The sequence below is a fragment of the Rhinolophus sinicus genome, linkage group LG04, assembly GCF_036562045.2.
Source record: "Rhinolophus sinicus isolate RSC01 linkage group LG04, ASM3656204v1, whole genome shotgun sequence".
In the NCBI taxonomy this organism is placed as follows: Eukaryota; Metazoa; Chordata; class Mammalia; order Chiroptera; family Rhinolophidae; genus Rhinolophus; species Rhinolophus sinicus.
This window is the reverse complement of record NC_133754.1, coordinates 90566719-90585121: the sequence shown is the minus strand read 5'-3', so window position 1 is coordinate 90585121 and position 18403 is coordinate 90566719. Positions and strand designations below refer to the sequence as shown.

The window sequence follows — 18403 nt, the reverse complement described above, 5'->3', positions numbered from 1 at the left end:
TGTGATGCATAATATTTTTAATGTATGGTTGTATTTGATTTGCTAGTATATTGTTTAGGACTTTTGCATCTGTATTCATCAGAGATATTGGTCTGTAGTTTTCTTTTTCATGTTATCCTTTCCAGATTTTGGTATCAGGGTAATGTTGGCCTCATAGAATGAGTTAGGAAGTACTGCCGCTTCTTCAATTTTTTTAGAAGAGTTTGAGGAAGATAGATATTAAACCATCTTTGAATGTTTGGTAGACTGGTCCTGGACTTTTGCTTTTGGGGAGGTTTTGGATGGTTGTTTCAATTTCCTTACTATTGATCGGTCTATTTAGATTTTCCAGTTCTTCATGATTCAGTCTAGGAAGGTCATATATTTCTAAGAATTTCTCCATTTCTTCCAGGTTATTGAAATTGGTGACATATAGTCACATTCTTCTATGATCCTTTGTATCTCTGTGGTATCTGTCATAACTTCTCCTCTTCCATTTCTGATTTTGTTTGTGTCTTTTCTCTTTTTCCTTAGTGATTCTAACCAAGGGTTTGTCAATTTTATTCATTTTTTCAAAGAACCATCTCTTTGGTGCATTAATTTTTCCTATTGTCTTTTTGTTCTCTATTTCATTTAATTCTCTAATTTTTATTATTTCCTTCTCTCTGCTGACTTTGGGTTTCATTTGTTCTATTTCTTTAAGATGTAATGTTAGGTTGTTTCTTTGGGATTTTTCTTGTTTCTTGAGATAGGTCTGTAATGATATAAGTTTTCCTCAATACTGCTTTTACCGCATCCCAATAACTTTGATAGAATGTATTTTCATTCTCATTTGTTTCTGTGTATCATTTGCTCTCTCCTTTTATTTCTTCTTTGACCCACTTGGTCTTCAATAGCATGTTATTTAATCTGCATGTGTGTGTTGTTTTTCCTGCTTTCTTATTGCAGTGGATAGCCAATTTCAAAGCTTTGTTGTCAGAGAATATGTTTGGTATGATTTCAGTCTTGTTAAATTTGCTAAGGCTAGTTTTGTGTCCTAACAAATCGTCTATCCTTGAGAATGTTCCATGTGAACTAGAAAAGAATTTATAGTTTGGTATTCTATAATGAAATGCTCTATAAATGTCCATTATATCCACTTGGTCTAGTGTGTCATTTAAGGCTGATATTTTCTTATTGATTTTCTGTTTGGATGATCTATCTATAGCTGTCAATGGTATATTTAGTTTCCCTACCATAATTGTGTTTTTGTCAGTTTCTCCCTTTAGTTCTGTTAGTAGTTGCTTTATATATTTTAGTGCTGCCTCATTGGGAGCATATATATTAATAAGTGTTATGTATTCTTGTTGTATTGTTCCCTTTATCATTATGAAATGTCCATCTTTGTCTCTTGTTATCTTTTTTATCCTGAAATCTATTTTGTCAGATATAAATATAACTACATCCCCTTTTCTCTGGATGCCATTTGCTTGGAGTATCATTTTCCACCCTTTCATTTTGAGTCTATATTTGTCCTTATAACTTAGATGTGTCTCTTGGAGGCAGCATGTGGTTGGGTTTTGTTTTTTTATTCAGTCTGCTACTCTGTGTCTTTTTATTGGTGAATTCAGTCCATTTACATTTAGGGTGTGGCATGCAAGGTGGCATACGGGGTCTCTAGTCCCGCTCCCCACATAAGAATGCAAGATATGGTAAGGCCAAAAAGGAACACTGACGGAGCCATAGGTAGGGGAGTCATAAGACTGTATTCTCACTGGCAGCTGGGTTGGAGACACAGGAAGCAGGAGCCACACTATCCGCAACCTGCCGTCCACTTCTCTCTGTCAACCAACCTCACCTGCCAGCTGCAATCCGCCACACCAACTGCAACCCATCCCTGCAAGCTCAGCCACCATCTTCTTGCTAGCCCCCATTTTCTACTAGCATAGCCACAGCAGTTGTATTAGTGGCCAATTTACGACCTGAGCCATCACCTTTCCACATGAGGCTGAGAGCCTGGAAACTGCACTCCTGGCTCTGTCCCCACAGGGTGGTTATTGATATATGAGGATTTCCTATAGCCATTTTATCTTGTTTTCTGGTAGCTTGGTGTCTCCATTGTTTCTTTGCCTTTGTGTTTCTGTCTATTATTTTAGTTTGGTGATATTTTCCCGTGTTTCCTCTTTCTTTATGTTGTATGTCTCAGTTCTGGATTTTTTTTTTTTTTTGAGTGGTTACCATTAAGTTTCCATAAAAGAAAGTTTCATATATACAATAGTCCTTGTTCTTCACCATGCTTCTTATCTCCATTACGCTTTGCAAATTCAGACATTTGCTCTCTCCCATTTTATGTTTTTGTTGTCACAAGTTTTCCCTATTTATGCTGTGAGTTCATTTCTGAGTTGCAATAGCGTGTTGTCCTTTTCTTCTCTCTTTATTTTTTTATGTTTTTATCTTCTTTACCTTTTATGTTATGTTTAAGTGTATAGTGCCCTGTTCTGTGTAGGGGTTGCCATTTCCTGCTTCTGTCTGTGAGTAATCTTGCTTATGTTTTTGTATCCTTTTGTGTTTTTGTTTCAGGTTGAATAGCCTCCTTCAGTATTTATATATCTGGAAAGGACTTTGTTCCACCTTCATATCTAAAGGATGACCTTGGTGGATATATTATTCTTGGCTGGTAATTTCTCTCTATCAATAGTTTGAATATTTGATTCTACTCCCATTGGCTTGTAGAGTTTCTGCTGAAAAATGTGGCGATAACCTAATGGGCTTTCCTTTGTAGTTTATGGTCTTCTTTTCCCTGGCTGCCTGAGAATTCTTTCTTTGTCATTAATTTTTGACAGCTTCAATATAATGTGCCTTGGAGAAGGCCTGTTAAGATCGAGGTAATTAGCTGTTCTGTTTGCTTCTTGGATTTGAGAATCCAATTCTTTCCATAGTATAGGGAAGTTCCCATCGACTAACTGTTTGAATAGGCTCTCTGTGTCCTTCTCCCTGTCTTCTTCTTCAGGTATACCCATTATTCTTATATTGCTCTTTCTGATGGAGTCAGATAGTTCTTGTAGAGTTCTTTCATTTCTTTTAACTCTCAAGTCTCCTCTTCCATCTATGCCATTTCCAGATTTCTATCTTTGATATCACGATTTCTTTCCTCCACCTGGTCAGCTCTATTTCCTAAGCTGGCTGTTTCATTCTTCATCTCTTTTATTGAATTGAGTTCTTTAGCTCCAGCATTTCTACTGAGTTCTTTTTTAAAATTTCATCTCTTCGATAAAATATTCATTTTGTTCATTGGTTTTTGTTTCTGAGTTCATTAAACTGCCTGAGTTTTCTTTCATCTCGTTGAGTTTTTTCAGAACTGCAGTCTTTAATTCTCTGTCATTTAAGTCACATATTTCCATATCTTTATGTTTATTTTCTGGATTTTTTTTTTCTCAGTTGCCTTGTTACTTTAGTTATTCATGGCAATTAGTGGATTATCTCTCTTCCTGGGGCCTCTATCAGAGTGAACTCTGCAGAGGTCTTTCTTTTGCCTTCCAGTAAATAGCACTTAAGCATTTTATTTTCTCTTGTGCTGGAGCATTTTATTTTCTCTTGAGCTATTCAGGCTTCTTGCATGGTGGGAGAGATCCTGGGGAGGTGGGCTTCTCCTCTGTGACCACGTTGGCTCGGTCTCAGGGCACCACCCCTGTGGGAAGATGTGGTAGGCGATGGGGTTCTGAGCATCTGAAACCCCAGTGCTGCCCCTGCAGCCAGATGCAGCCTGCATGCCACAGCAACTCTGGGTGCCTCCACCGGTAGTATCAGCCATAGAAGGTGGGGGCGGGGTCAGCTGGGAGAGGAGGCTCCTGTGTTTGTGGCTTTGTTCTCCTCTGAGTAATGGTGACTGCCAGACCACAGCTGCCTCACCTCTATAGCTCCTCTCTTGTCATTGGAATTAGCTGCACTGTGCGTCTGCCACTCAGGAACTATTTCTCCAGTTCTCAGGGCTGTAGATATTCTGCCCTTTAATCTGACACTGCTACCGTTTTTTCTGCAGCCTGCTGCTAACACTGGGAGGTTGTGGGGAGGTTGCCAGGCTCTGTTGCTTTGTTTTCTACCTGGCACTTGGGGCTGTTAGACTGCCGTTGTCACACTTCTGTATTCGGTCTTTGTGCTGAGGTCTGTGTCCCAATGCTGGGTTCAGCTGTGTTATATGCTGATCCCTCAGGCAGAATTGCTGGGGCCACAGAAAGTGTACCTGCAGTATCAATTCTCCCCTCATCTCTCCCAGGACCGCAGTGAGCTCTCGGCTGCATCTCATAGGCCTTGTCTCTGCACTTCTCCCTCCCACCACCCCTGTTCATCCCAATTCTCCCTCCTTCAGATGTTTCAACGCACAGATCTGTCCGACGTATTTGTGTGTTGCGTACAGAATCCTTTGTTGAATTTCAGCTGTTCAACTTGTAGCTTCAAGGAGAGAGATCAAGGAGCACCGCCCTCATGCCGCCATGTTTCTGACGTCACTCTAACAATATTTGTTAAATACAGAATATTCACAAAACTTTCTTCAAATGCTACTGGATCATGGAAAACTCTGATGGCAGTTTCAATTTTTTTTTAATTAAAAAAAGATTTAAAACTTGTATAGACCCTGAAAAAGACAAAACCAGAGTTTTGCTTTGAAACAGTTTTGACACTAGAATCTCTAATGATATTATCTTTTTGGAGAAAAACTCATTATGAATTCTCAACTGAAATCTTTGCAAGATTCAGTCCTTAAATTATCATCATTCTAGACATGTACTACTGACTTTTCCTTATTCTGTCAGAGAAAATTATAGTTGTCAAGAAAAAGAAATGTCAAAACATGCCTTTAAACTGATATATACTCTTAAACTTTTTCCTTAAATGTACATTTGAACTTTTTCAACAAGAATTTTGAGAATACTTTTTAAAAACTAGATATGAAATAATTCTTAAGAATGTATGTTTATGTATTTAAAGTATTTCTTGAAAGAAAAGTAGAGAAAGGCTCAGTCAAAATTATTTAAAATTATTTTTTTTAAAAGAGGAGGAAGTTCATCAGGTTTTTTTTCTGTTTTTGTTTTTTCTATTTACAAAAATAATAGATACTATTGGCGGAGGAGGAGTTAAATGTATAACAAATTAAATGTATGTGAGAAATATATAGCAAAGGTGTTAAAATTTCCTTATAAGCCCATCCCTGGGAAATAACCAGTTACCAACTTGATATATATTCTTATTTTTCTATGCTTCAATAATATATACATTCATTTAATAAAATGGATCATTTTATGCATACAATTCTATAACTACCATGTAAAAACTTTTTCATTGTAGAAATATACAAAAATAATACAACATAATATGTGCTCTAAAATTAACCAGTGTTACCATTTTTCAGTTGTGTCAAACACTATACATAAAGTATAGGAATCAAACACTATATATAAAATGTAAGTTCCTCTAGTACCATTCACCTACCATCATCCCCCAAAGCAACAATGATAATAAATTGGATATGTATCTATTTCAACTTGCTTTTTAAAAAAAAAATCAGCATTGTGTTTTCAAGATCTGGTTATTTTGATGCATTTAGATGAGTTTTCCTTATTTGTTCCCCTACTGATGAACATTTGGGTTTCCCCTTTGTTTTTATAAGTATAAATAATGTGGCATTAAACATGATTGTAAATGTTTCTGAGTATACATGTGTGGAACTTCTCTAGGGTGTATAACTAAAGGTAGAATGGATGGGTCATGCTGGATGTACAATTTCATTTTACCAGATATTGCCAAATCTCTCCAAAGTGTAAATCAATTTACATTCCCACCAGCAGCATCTAAGAATGTCTGTTTTCCATTTTGTTGAACTATTTAGCTTTTGCCAATCTTATAAATACTAAATAATATCATGTTTTAAGATTATTTGCATAAAACAATGGAAGTTTCCCCTTCTGAAACTTGAATGTTTATATAATTATCCAATTTTCCCATTTGCTGTTAGGATTCTTGTTATAGATTTATGAGAGTTTTAATTTATTTTGGATAGTAATATTTTGTTTTGGGGGGGACAGGGATACAGACATACATTAGACAAAGATTATGTTGTAATTTTTTTTATATTTCACTAAATTGTTCTGTCTCGTCTATCATTTTCTGAGAGTTGTATGGTATAAAACCCATTAGAATTATAGGTTAATCAATATTTTCCTGTAATCTTGTCAATTTTTGCTTTACATATTTCGATACAAATTCAAGATTGTAATATAATCTTGGTACACTGTCCTTTTTTAGTTAAATTTATTGGGATGACAATGGTTAGTAAAATCCCATAGGTTTCACGTGTACAATTCTATATCATCTATATATCACATTGTGTGAGGGTAAAGGGGGTCAAATATATGGTGATGGAAGGAGAACTGACTCTGCTTGGTGAACACACAATAGACTGTCGTTTTGTATTATATAAAGTTCCTGTTTTTTAGTAATTTTGCTTTAAATTGTATTTGGTCTTTTGTTAACACTGCTACACCCCCTTGCTTTTTCCTTGCATTCTTATTATATCCTTACATTTTTCATATTTTCCTGAAATTTTGTTTATAGCTGTTTTTATAGGTCTTATTGTCTTTATTTTTTTAATCCAATCTAGTTTTTTTAAAAAAAATAAGAAAAGTTAATCTGTTTACATTTATTCTAATTATGGTAATACTTTGGGGCTTTTTCCTTGGGACTTTTTTATTTGGATTGTCCCTTTACTTTTTTTTTTCTGCCTTCACAGCTTCTTGGTATATCAAAAGAGTTTTCCTCATCTTTTGTTGTGTTTATTTTCTGTTGGTGTCTGTCCTTTTCGTGGCAGCTCTCATAATTTTAACAAAGATACTTTACTATATGTCTAACAAAGTTTACTCTCTTGAATAAGACAGATATTGAATAGTTTAGATACCCACTGAACTCCATGTATAACCAACCTTCTTACTGTTGTCTTACTGTTTCAGCATTAAGTTGAAAAACATCAATTATGATTATTTATGCTTGTAGTCAATAGTTGGATTAACTAGCATATTTTACTGATTGCTCAACAAAATTTCTTGCATCCACAGTTCTTCCCTTTGAATTTACTGTTTTTCTGTGCTTTTAACAATTTCTCAGTGTGTGTGTATAGGTGAGTAAAACCTCTTCATCTTTGATGCCTCAAAATATCTATATTTTGCCCTCATTCTGTGACTCAAATGTTGGCGCACTGCCTGACTACCATCTTAGACACCAGCAGAACCATTCACGTTTGGCTCCACTTACCATTATGATGTTCTGTTACATTTTTGGTTCACAGAGATGTCTATCTTGTTTTGAGCATACTCTCCCTGCCTTATCAAGTATATTAACATAAAGGGGGGAAATCTTCAAAGCTATGAAAAATAAATGGTATATTACCATAAATTTTTAATCTATCATTGTTACTGATGAAGCCAAGCGGAGAGTGTAAGATATAAAATCACAAAGCTGACTTAACCAGACATCAATGTCTCCACTAGCATTTTTACCTAAAAAAAAAAGAAAGAAAAAGAAAGGAAGGAAGGAAGGAGAGAGAGAGAGAGAGAGAGAGAGAGAAAGAAAAATTAACATCATTGCCTGGTATTTCATTTTATGAATGAACTGTAATTTGACCAGCGTATTTCTGATGCATTTGGGGCTTGTTTCCAATTGTGCCCTAATACAAATGAAGTATAGTGAACACGCTTGTGTATATATTTTTGTACACTTATGTTAGTATTTCTATATGATAAACCCCTACATACTGAATTGCCGGGTAAAACATATGTCTGTTAAAATCTTGTGAGAACCTTTTGTATTGACTCCTCTCTTGCCTTAGTTAAGGTTAGTTAGCTTAAGTAAGGGAACAGACTTTATGTAGGTATGAATCTTAGTCCACTATTTCCCAAATGTACAACTTTGGACAAGTCTCTTAATCTCCCTAATATTTAGTTTCTTTATCTGTGAAAACAAGATTAATATAGTACATAACTTATAGGGTGTTTGTGAGGATGAAGTAAAGATACTGAATTAAAAAGTGTGGTATCTAACAATTAGGTATTATCTACTAAAGACGCTGAAGTGACCTGAAACAACATGTGGGTTGCTGACACTTGTAAAGGTTTTTAAAAACACTGGTGCTATGTGTGCATAGGGGCAGGCAGGATATGTGCAATCTCTATACCTTCTCAATTTTGCTTTGAACCAAAAGCTACTCTAAAAAAACATAATCTATTTAAAAGAAATAAAGGAAAAATACTGGTGTCATAACTGAAAATTATGATTTCCTAAATTGGAGGTGAAGCCTGGTATCAATATAATTTTTAAATCTCCTTGGATAGTCCTAATGCACATCCAACTGGAAGCCCCTGGAGGGAAAGTATTACAAAAGGAAAAGACAAAAGTCCCTTCTCTTTGAGTTCATTGTGATTCAGTTTCCTTTCTCCAGTGCACTTCCTCTAGATTCAAAGGGCAGCCTTTGAATCTGGATTCAAAGTCATTTTCCTGCAAAGACATCCACTGTCTTCTCCTTTTGAGGCCTCTGAACTCCTATGCCTGATGTTGAGTGCTCACTTCTGACTCATCTACCACAAAGACATCTTTATTCATTCACTCCCACAAATGAATCATCCTATTTTACTTGATGTTCATTCACTCTACAAATGTTAATTGAGCACCTTCTGCCAGACACTGATTATGCCAAGTGTTGGAGAGACACCAGTGACTAAAGGAGGCTTAATTCCTCCCTTTAGAGGTCTCTCAGACAAGGGTACCAGCCTGCAGTGCTGTGGAGAGAGGGAGGGCTTTGATGGGGAAAACAGGGTGCCTCACAGCACAAGTGACTTCTAAACCGAAGATGCCTGAAAGGAGCAGGAGTTATCCAGAAAAGGAGGAGCGAGGAAGTGTTCAGAACTATGGCGGCGGTGTAGCAATGACCGAAAGTGACACATTTGAGACATTCAAGACACTGGATTATTATAGAGTAGAAAGGGGGCTAAAATGAGATTTAAAAGGCAAACTGAGACCCGATGTTTCAGTGTCATGTAAAACAAGGAGGTTGTGAACAATCCTAAGGACAGTGAGAAATATTGAAAGGTTTTCAGGAAAGGGATTACCATGAAGAGACTGGTTTTGGGGGGTGGCCTCTTTTATTAAGAGTTTGATTAAGTGGCTGTTGTGGGAGTTCAAACGGTGCCTGCATCTAGGTTAGTGGCGGTGAGACAGAGAAACCACGGGGTTGGGACTGCAGGAGACTCTACCAGCCCTGAGGGAAGTTTTCCTTGAGGTGCCCATGGCACGGGATTGACGAGGCAGTTAGTTTTCAAGGTGCAAAGCTCAAAAGAGAGATCTGAGTAGAAAATAATTTGGGGAGGTTTCTTTGTATTATTTTCAGCATCAAACCAAAAGCATAAAAGCTTTCACTACATTCCGTTCCAAGCACATGTGTTGGTTAGAGCTCCAAAGCTTACTTGACTGATAGTCCATGCATACATGAGTAAATAAGATTTGGCTCCGGAGAGCTACTGCTCCTGGCACCTCTTCCTTTCATCTCATGAGACACATGTAATCGTAAACATCAATCAAGACACCGCAGACTCAGCAAAAAATTGAAACGTTCACTTTTTCCCTATGGGGAAAAACTTCAATTGTATTCCCTTTGTCTTTGTTGCAGGTGTGCATGTTGTATGGCTTGCCAAGCCTCCTCATCAAGTGTGTTCCTGAGAAATAGATGTGATCTTATCTGTGCTGTTTGTAGTGAAAGTATCCCCAACGTTGAAAAGCATATTAATGTTTAATGAGCTCAATATTCTGCTCTAGTCAATGCCTTGATCTGTGCCCTTTTCTTAAAAGTGTGCACCACAAAGGAATCAGAGTAGTGTTTGGCTTCCCTTAGGAATTTCACACCATTGAACTAGGTCAGTTTAAAATCTCCCTTGCACTGCTCACACACTATTTGTATATAACTTATCTTTCTTTTACACGGGGAATAAATACGCATTCTGGAGTGTTATCTGTGGGTGGATGAGGAATGACTGGTTTGTGGTATTTTGTAGGTGTAGGCTGCAGGATATGTGACTTTATTTGATCGTTCTCTTAGGTGATAATATTCAGCCACTGGCTGTTTTCTCCATTAGACTGTGAATTTACGAGGCACGACGTGTATTTAAGATCTGGTTACAGAATTAAATAGGCTTTTTCTAATTTACTTTAAATTGTAACATGGGTATTTCCAAAGCTAGTAGACAAAGGTCTACAGTTTACTTAACTTGTAAAAGAAACCAAGCTCCTAGACAAAAACAAACAAACAAGAATGTGATCAAAGTTAAAATCTTAATGTGAGTTTAAATCTTATTCATAAATAATAATAATTTGCCAGAACAGAACAGACAGTTCTTATGGATTTTGCTTAAGTATTCTTCAACTGTTGACATTCATTCATTCATCCTTTTCTTCTTTTCACTTGCTCAGTATCCATTAAAATGTTCCAGAAATACCCTACCATTTATTTTGAATGAGATCTGTAACTCAACTCACTGCTCGAAGGATTTTTAACTCATTCATATTACGTAAGATTCTGTCCCAATGGTAACAATTATAAACAATATTGAAATTTTAGAGATTTTTGAAAAGGTGTTAAGCAATTAAAATATGTGGAGGTGGCCAGTTAGCTCAATTGTTTAGAGCATAGTGCTGATAACACCAACGTTCAATTCCCACATGGCCACAGTGAGTTGCACCCTCCTTAAAAAAAAAGAAATTAAAATATGATTATTATTATTCAAATACACTGAAAATATATACAGATGCTAATGTCCAGCTATTTCTTTTTATTCATGGCATAAGAAACTAGACAGTTGGCAAAAATTGTTATCCTTATAAAAACTATTGAATTGGGTTTTAATCTCATCATAGTTAATCACTTTATACTTTAATTGCAATGATTGCAATTGATTAATAGACCAGTTTTCCAGCCATCATGAGTGGAGCACAGAAGGGGAGAGAAATCACATAAATAACTTAAATCTACTGATAATCAACAAATTCATTAAAAAATAAATAAATATCTTTCTAACACCTTCTATGACCTGCTATAATGAATTTGAGAGATTTAGTATTAAAACCCTTTTTCCACTCCCCCTCTTTCCACTGGACGTAATAATATATTAACTCATAGACAATATGATAATATTTTTTGCATCATTCCCATAACTCTTATTATTTATTGCATTTTTGATATTCAATGTCCCCCACCTCTCTCTCCATCTCTTCTTATCTCTCTGTGAGACACACACACACACACACACACACACACACCCCACACACGCACACATATAAAGCACATGTCAGTCACATAATGAATGTCCTATATATGGTAACTATTATCATTACTTGTTGTTCTAAATGACAACTTGGATAAAAATTTTCAGAGTATTATGCAGGACTTCTTCTTCTTTCGTATAGAACTATACATTAAACTATAACATAAAAACACTTGATCTATAGTTGACAGAATGAGTCTGAAACCACAGATGCAGAACCCAGTGTTGTCTCTGATGCATAGCCCAATGTGGTGCTTAACAATCGTGTTCACTCATGACTTTATCCTGTTCCACTTCTAGTATGTATCTGTGAGGAGTAGAGAGATGAGAAGATGGGAGGTGTGATTATTAAATAGAAGGTCCCCCCTAATGAATTTCACAGCTCTCTCTCTCCCTCATAACTGAGAAACCTAATTTGTATGATGATGTCATCTCCCAGGAATGTGAAGAGACGGAGTGTTGGGTGCAGATGATCAGGCCTCTGTAATTATTATAAAAGCCTTTAAAACATATACAGATGTGCCTGGTTTGGCTAGCTGGTAAAAACAAGTATTTTCAGGGCTCTGTCTTCACCTTTGCCCCCTACTTAGGAGTGAGAAATGTAAGGAATTTATTGGCTTGTGTTTGAGGTCTGCCTTGACTGAGGTTAATAAGATAACACTTTCATCTGTATACATACTCACATGTCCTAGCACCATCCAAGTTGTAAGGATGAGAAGCAGGTGAAGTATGCTGTAGGCCAATTTATCACCCTGTGAACCAAATATGCAAACGCAATTTCCAAGCTTGATTTTGAGTCATTCAAAAGTTTAGGGGAGTTTTTTATCATGCCCCCCCATATGAAAAAACAAAGAAAATGTAATTTTCCAGTTTTGATAAAAGTTAATTTATTTGGGGCAGGAAAATAAAGAATTCTTACTCAACTTGAACAGTGCACAAAATGGATTTCCTTTGATTGTGAGCCATGATTGTAGGGTTCTGTTTGATTTTTGCGTGTTTGGTAATTCAGTTAGATGCATTAAACCATGATGGTCATCTCTTTAATGGACTTGTGTTTTAAGGAACATTGATGTGAGTTGCCTGACCTTTTAGACTCCGTCCTTTTGAATCTTATAAAACCAGGCACAGATGAGTAAAATGTCTTGGGTCAAAGGGCTATTCACCATATTATGTGTATACACTCAATTAATTTATCTTTGTTAATGGCTACATATAAAATAAGCTCTCAATGGGTAAAGTATATACTATTTCTGCAACATCCTATGAAACTATAAATATTTCAAAATAAGTTTCTTTAAGTAAGCTCACAAATTATCTCTCAGTTTTCTTCATGTCAGCTGACACCTATACCTCAGATTTCTGGCAGCTTTCTCCCAAGGTAAACTGCTGGTCACCAGTGGAATCAGACAGACAACAATGAGTAGATCAATTCATTACCAAAACTGGAGAAAAATACAAAGTCTTCAAAGCCTGTGTTTTACTTTAATGACCTAAGTCGATTATTTTCATTCATATTTAAAACAAATGTAAACCTGTTGGCATGAGATTATTTCTCTACTGGAACCTCGGTTGTATAGGACACCCTCAAAACTCTACAGGTGACCTACAGTCATGTCCTGATCTCCCTAAAATCTCCAGGCCTGATAATCATCTGATATATTCAGTCTAGTTACACCAATAGATGCTAACTCTGTAGTGGTTATAACAACCAAATACACTGAATTAAGGCCAAATCTAATGGACGAGAAGAGATCGTAAAGCAAATAGTGTCCAGAGTGAAGATTTGGTGGGAGGTGGTAAAATAAACAGTAGGGCTAAACTCATCAAATTTTAGCCTCATGTGTTTTGTTTCATTTTGGTGCTAGTATTTTACCAGCTAACCTTCCAGGAAGTACATTTAGAAGTCATTTATATGGAAGACGAAGGAACTCATGCCTCAAGATGGACATGTTCATTAAGCAGTTTACCATAAGTATTTTTAATTTTTCAACAAAGCTATTTTGACCTGAAAACAATATAAATCTACAGATTAAAGAAACATGATCTTACTAAAAGGAAAAAATATGATGATATAAGAAAGTCAATATGATGAAGTTAGCTCTTCTTTGGAATTGTGTCAGTAGAGTTTGATGTGGAAAAATAACAGCAGTGGTTTCTGTTTTGTCCTTAACAGAACCCATCTTCTACTTTGGTGATTTTGAGTACTCTGTGGATGAGAGTGCCGGCTATGTGGAAGTGCGGGTGTGGAGAACAGGCACTGACCTGTCCAGGGCTTCTAGTGTCACCTTGAGATCTCAGAAAATGGACCCTCCCTCTGCCAATGGTGAGCAATTTCCTACAATAACTCTTTTGATTGTTCTACAATTTTCAATTTACCATAAGACAAAACACTTTAAAGCTAAAATACTTTACTCTTATTAAAGCAGTCTTATTGAATGGATTTTTTTTCCTAAAATTACTACTAAATGATAGGTAAATCAAGGCTCTATTTGCTACTGTGAGAAAATACAATTAAGAGTCATGAATCAGGGGCTAAGTTAAAAATACATTAAGTCAAAGACTAAGTTCTATTGCCTATATTTGCATGAATTTCTTCTCTACACTTGGCATATCTAACATTGTTGAATATTATGACATATATGCACAAGAATAAGCATACTGGCCACCTTCATAGAAATTTAATGAATTTTAAATATCATGTAGGTATGCATCTCCAATGTGGCTCCTGCCTCAGTTTAACCAAATGTCCCCATATATACTTCAGATCCAGAAGGCTTTTCCACACTGTATTATTCAAACTGTCCTAGTGGCACATGTCTGCTTTTTACTCTGGAATCTATATCTCCAAAAAGTTTATCATAAGGTTAAGGGCAAGTATAGGATTTGAAATTTCCTATTTTTTCTTTCTAAATTGCTACCAATATAAGCTCTCTTTTATTTTTGTACACGCACATGCATGCACACATGTACATCAGGCACATATTCATCACACAAAGAAAACAGGGGCCATACGATTTCAAAAGGCATCCTTAAGTTTTAACTTTTTTAATGTAGTGGAACCAGCATAGTGCTTTGCATGTAGTTGTGTCCAATCAATAATTGTTTAGCCCAATTAGTCATTTTATAAGAGAAAATTCAAATAAAAAAAGATAGAGATGACATTAAAGGTGAAGAAGCAGAGAGGAAAAAAAATACAAGAACCACAATGGACTCAAATACAGAGATTTTTAAAAATGAATTAAAGACAGACACATTCACATATAGTTGCATATTCAGAGGTGAAGTAGATACAAAATTGGAGAATTTATGAAAACAAAAAAGCAGTAGCACCGAACTACCATCCCCCACTTTTAGTCTTTATAGATGTAGTGCCTACAGATTAAAATAAAGCTTTATTTTTAACTACTCTAGACATAAATGGAGATGTCAACACTAGGTGTGTATCCCATGGTCTGAAAAATAATTAGCGAAAGACCAAATATGTCTTTGAGAATGACAGATTGCTCTCCTTACCTGGTGTTAATGTGGGTGGAGAGTATGAGACAAAAACTTATATATGAAATGTGTTGCTTTAAGCAGCAGGTTACCACACACCTAACTAGGATGTTCTCTAGTAGCTCACAAAAAGAAATATAGATATTTAACTATTGTTAACAAAATTTAAATGTATGTATTTCATATATAATTTACGATAATAATGTTTGATTGATATGCTGATTTTTAGACCGAATTTTTATTAGCTCCGTTTGAGAATTCCAAAATAAAGATGGAGAAACTATAAGATACAAAGCAAAAATAACTAAAGCTAAAATGGATATTAGACATAGGTAAAACAAAGTTCAGAACCTGATCTTTGATCTGCCATCTCAATAACCAATGAAGACACTAATCTTTTTGTATTCCATTAAATGTGCTTTTCTGTAATGTTATACTAGTCTGTATTTTCAAAAGAATTATAAATACATCTAAATGATTTGCTTATCATAAGTATGTTTAAATTTAGTCAATCAAACTGAATAATTCTTTTGTTACTATTATAGCTGGAACAGACTATGTGGGAATTAGTCGTAATTTAGATTTTGCACCTGGAGTCAACATGCAGACTGTTCGTGTTATTATTCTGGATGATCTTGGCCAACCACTGCTGGAGGGAATTGAGAAATTTGAACTGGTGCTTCGTATGCCTATGAACGCTGCCCTCGGCAAACCCAGCAAAGCCACAGTGTCCATAAATGACTCTATCTCAGATTGTGAGTGTTTACTAATTTATAATGATAAGTAAAATGATAAGCTAGACTTTATATAAATGTTAAGTAAGAAAATTAACTAGGGTTTATATACCTGTGTTAGTTTGTTAGAGCTGCCATAACAAAGTACTGCTGACTCAGAAATCTCTTGTATCACAGTTTTAGTGGCTTGGAATCCAAGATCAAGGTGTCAACATGGTTGGTTCCTTTTGAGAGCTATTAGAAAAAGATCTGTTCCAGGCTTTTCTCCTTGGCTTGTAGATGGCCATCTTCTCCCTATGTATCTTTACATCATATTCTATATGTGTCTCTGTGTCCAAACTTCCCCTTTTTAGAAAGTCACTAGTTATATTGAAAAGAGCCCATCCTACTGACTTTTGTTTTACTTGATTACCCCTATAAAGACCCTCTCTCCTTACAAAGTTACATTCTCAGGTACTGGGAGTTAGGACTTCAACCTATAAATTTGCAGGGAAGACACAGTTCAACACATAACAATACCCTAACTGACCATATCTTCCTTTATCTGCCTGATTATTTTGGTAGAATTTATCTGTCTCAGAAGAAAAATTTTAGTCATCCTCTAAAATTAAAAACAAAATGTGATGCCATCGTCAATGTCTTGGTTGTGTCTCGAGTATTCCCCCATCACAGACTTCTGATCAAGATGGTGAAGTAGGTAAATGCTATACTTGCCTCCTCCCATAACCACATAAAAGTTACAACTAAATTATACACAACCAACTTTAACATCCATCTGAAGACTAGATGAATAGAACCACAGTATCTAAGAATATAAAGAAGCCACGTTGACCTGGTAGGACAGGCAGAGACAGAAACTGTTCCCACACCTACATGTGGTACTTAAGAATCAAGTGAAATATTTCAGCTGCGAGGGTCCCCCCTGAAGAGCAAGTGGTCCCAACCCCACACCAGTCTCATCAGCCCTAGTACCGAAAAGAGGAGTCCCCACAGCATCTGGATGTGAAAATCAGCTGGGACTCTGTCCAGGTTAAACAGAGGGCTGCTGTTGACCCAGGCATCTTTAAATGGCCTAAGGACAGACTCACTGGTACACAATCATCCTAAGCTCCAGTGGAAGGACAGAAGCTCAAAAAATTTCAGGGAGGAACTGAATTGCCTGCTTCAGGACAAGGGCTGGAGAGGCAGCTCTCTTCAGAGCTGAAGTGCTGGCAGGCATCAGTTTTCCTTTGTTTAGCCCTCTCCCCACACAGCTTACAGGTACAGGTAAGCTAAGGTACAGGTAAAACACACAGGGGACCCACCTAGATCATGTGTCTCAGGTGACAAGGGTGACTATACCATGGAGCCCTTCAGGACAACTACTACATAAGTGCCAAATTTCAATCTCCATTTACCTGGCTAACACTGCTTGCCCTACCTGGTGATTTCCTGAGACCCCACCCTCTATAACTCACCCACCCAGCCTGAACCTCTTTCAGCAGCTCTTCCACACATATGGCCAGCCTTGGCCTGTGCTGTGAAGTTTCCTAAAATCTCTCAAAAGTCCACAAAAAACTGGTTGGCCTCAATGTGCCCTATACCCCTTGCTAAGAGGTCCCAAGCCAGGCACTAGTGGTAGCAGCCATGGTTTGCATCATAACAACTCCCAGGTGCCCCAAGGCCAGCACAGGGAGCAACAAACCACAAATCATTTTGTAGCTCCTACCAGGTGGCTCCAGGCCAGGAACAAAGAGCAGCTGATCTTGGTCAGCACCAGGCTCTCCAAAGAGGGTCCAGAACCAAATACCTGGTGGCTAACTTCAAACCACACAAGAGCACTACCCAATAAGCTCTACAAATGACACCCAAAGGGTGGACTCAGCAGGCACCAGAGCCCTACTAAAGGTAATTTTGCTCCCTGGGGTCAGCCCCTATGCAAGAACTCATCAGCTGGAGTCATAGCCAGTCCTCATAGCCAATCAGTGTGAGGGTCAATCCCATGCACTGATGTGCCAACAGCAATCAAGGCTCAACTACAACAGCAGGACACACAAAAACACACCACAGGGGACCCACCTAGATAATGTGTCTCAGGTGACAAGAGTGACTATACCATGGGGCCCTTCAGGACAACTACTACATAAGGCCACTCTGCCAAGACTAGGAGACATAGAGGATCTACCTAATACATAGAAACAAACACAGGGAGGCAGCCAAAATGAGGAGACAAAGAAACATGTCCCAAATGAAAGGAGAGTACAAAACTCCAGAAAAAGAACTAAACAAAATGGAGGCAAACAATCAACCAGATACAGAGTTCAAAACACTGGTTATAAGGATGCTTAATAAATTTAGGGGAAGAAAAGATGAATTCAGTGAAAATGTACACAACAAAACAGAGATTATTTTAAAAACAGTCAGAAATTAAGATTACAAAAACTGAAATGAAGAATATGCTAGAAGGAATCAACAGCAGATTAGATGAAGCAGAGGATAGAATCAGCCATTTGGAAGACAAGGTAGCAGAAGACACCCAATTGGAACAGCAAAAAGAAAAAAGAAGCATTTAAAAAATGAAGATAATTTAAGGGACCTGTGGGACAATAGGAAGTGTAACAAGATTATATCATAGGGAAGGAAAAGACCCAAGGGATTGAAAATTTATTTGAAGAAGTAATGACAGAAAACTTCCCTAACCCTGTGAAGTAAACAGATATACAAGTCCAGGAAGTGCAGAGAGTCTCAAACAAGATGAACCCAAACAGGCCCACACCAAGACCCATCATAATTAAAATGCCAAAGCTTAAAGACAAAGAAAGAATCTTAAAAGAAGCAAGAGAAAAGCACTTACTTACAAAGGAACTTCTATAAAACTAT

At 36.8% G+C, this 18403-nt stretch overlaps 1 protein-coding gene across 2 annotated transcripts in view; it reads left to right on the top strand.

Annotated features, from left to right (window-relative positions):
• FREM2 (FRAS1 related extracellular matrix 2) overlaps positions 1–18403 on the top strand; it is a 167526-nt gene that overhangs the window by 111821 nt on the left and 37302 nt on the right. For both annotated transcript variants that reach the window (XM_019753570.2, XM_074329990.1), the window contains exons 7-8: positions 13489–13638; positions 15356–15565. In XM_019753570.2, coding sequence (XP_019609129.2) covers positions 13489–13638; positions 15356–15565 — 360 coding nt within the window. The remainder of the gene's footprint in view (positions 1–13488; positions 13639–15355; positions 15566–18403) is intronic.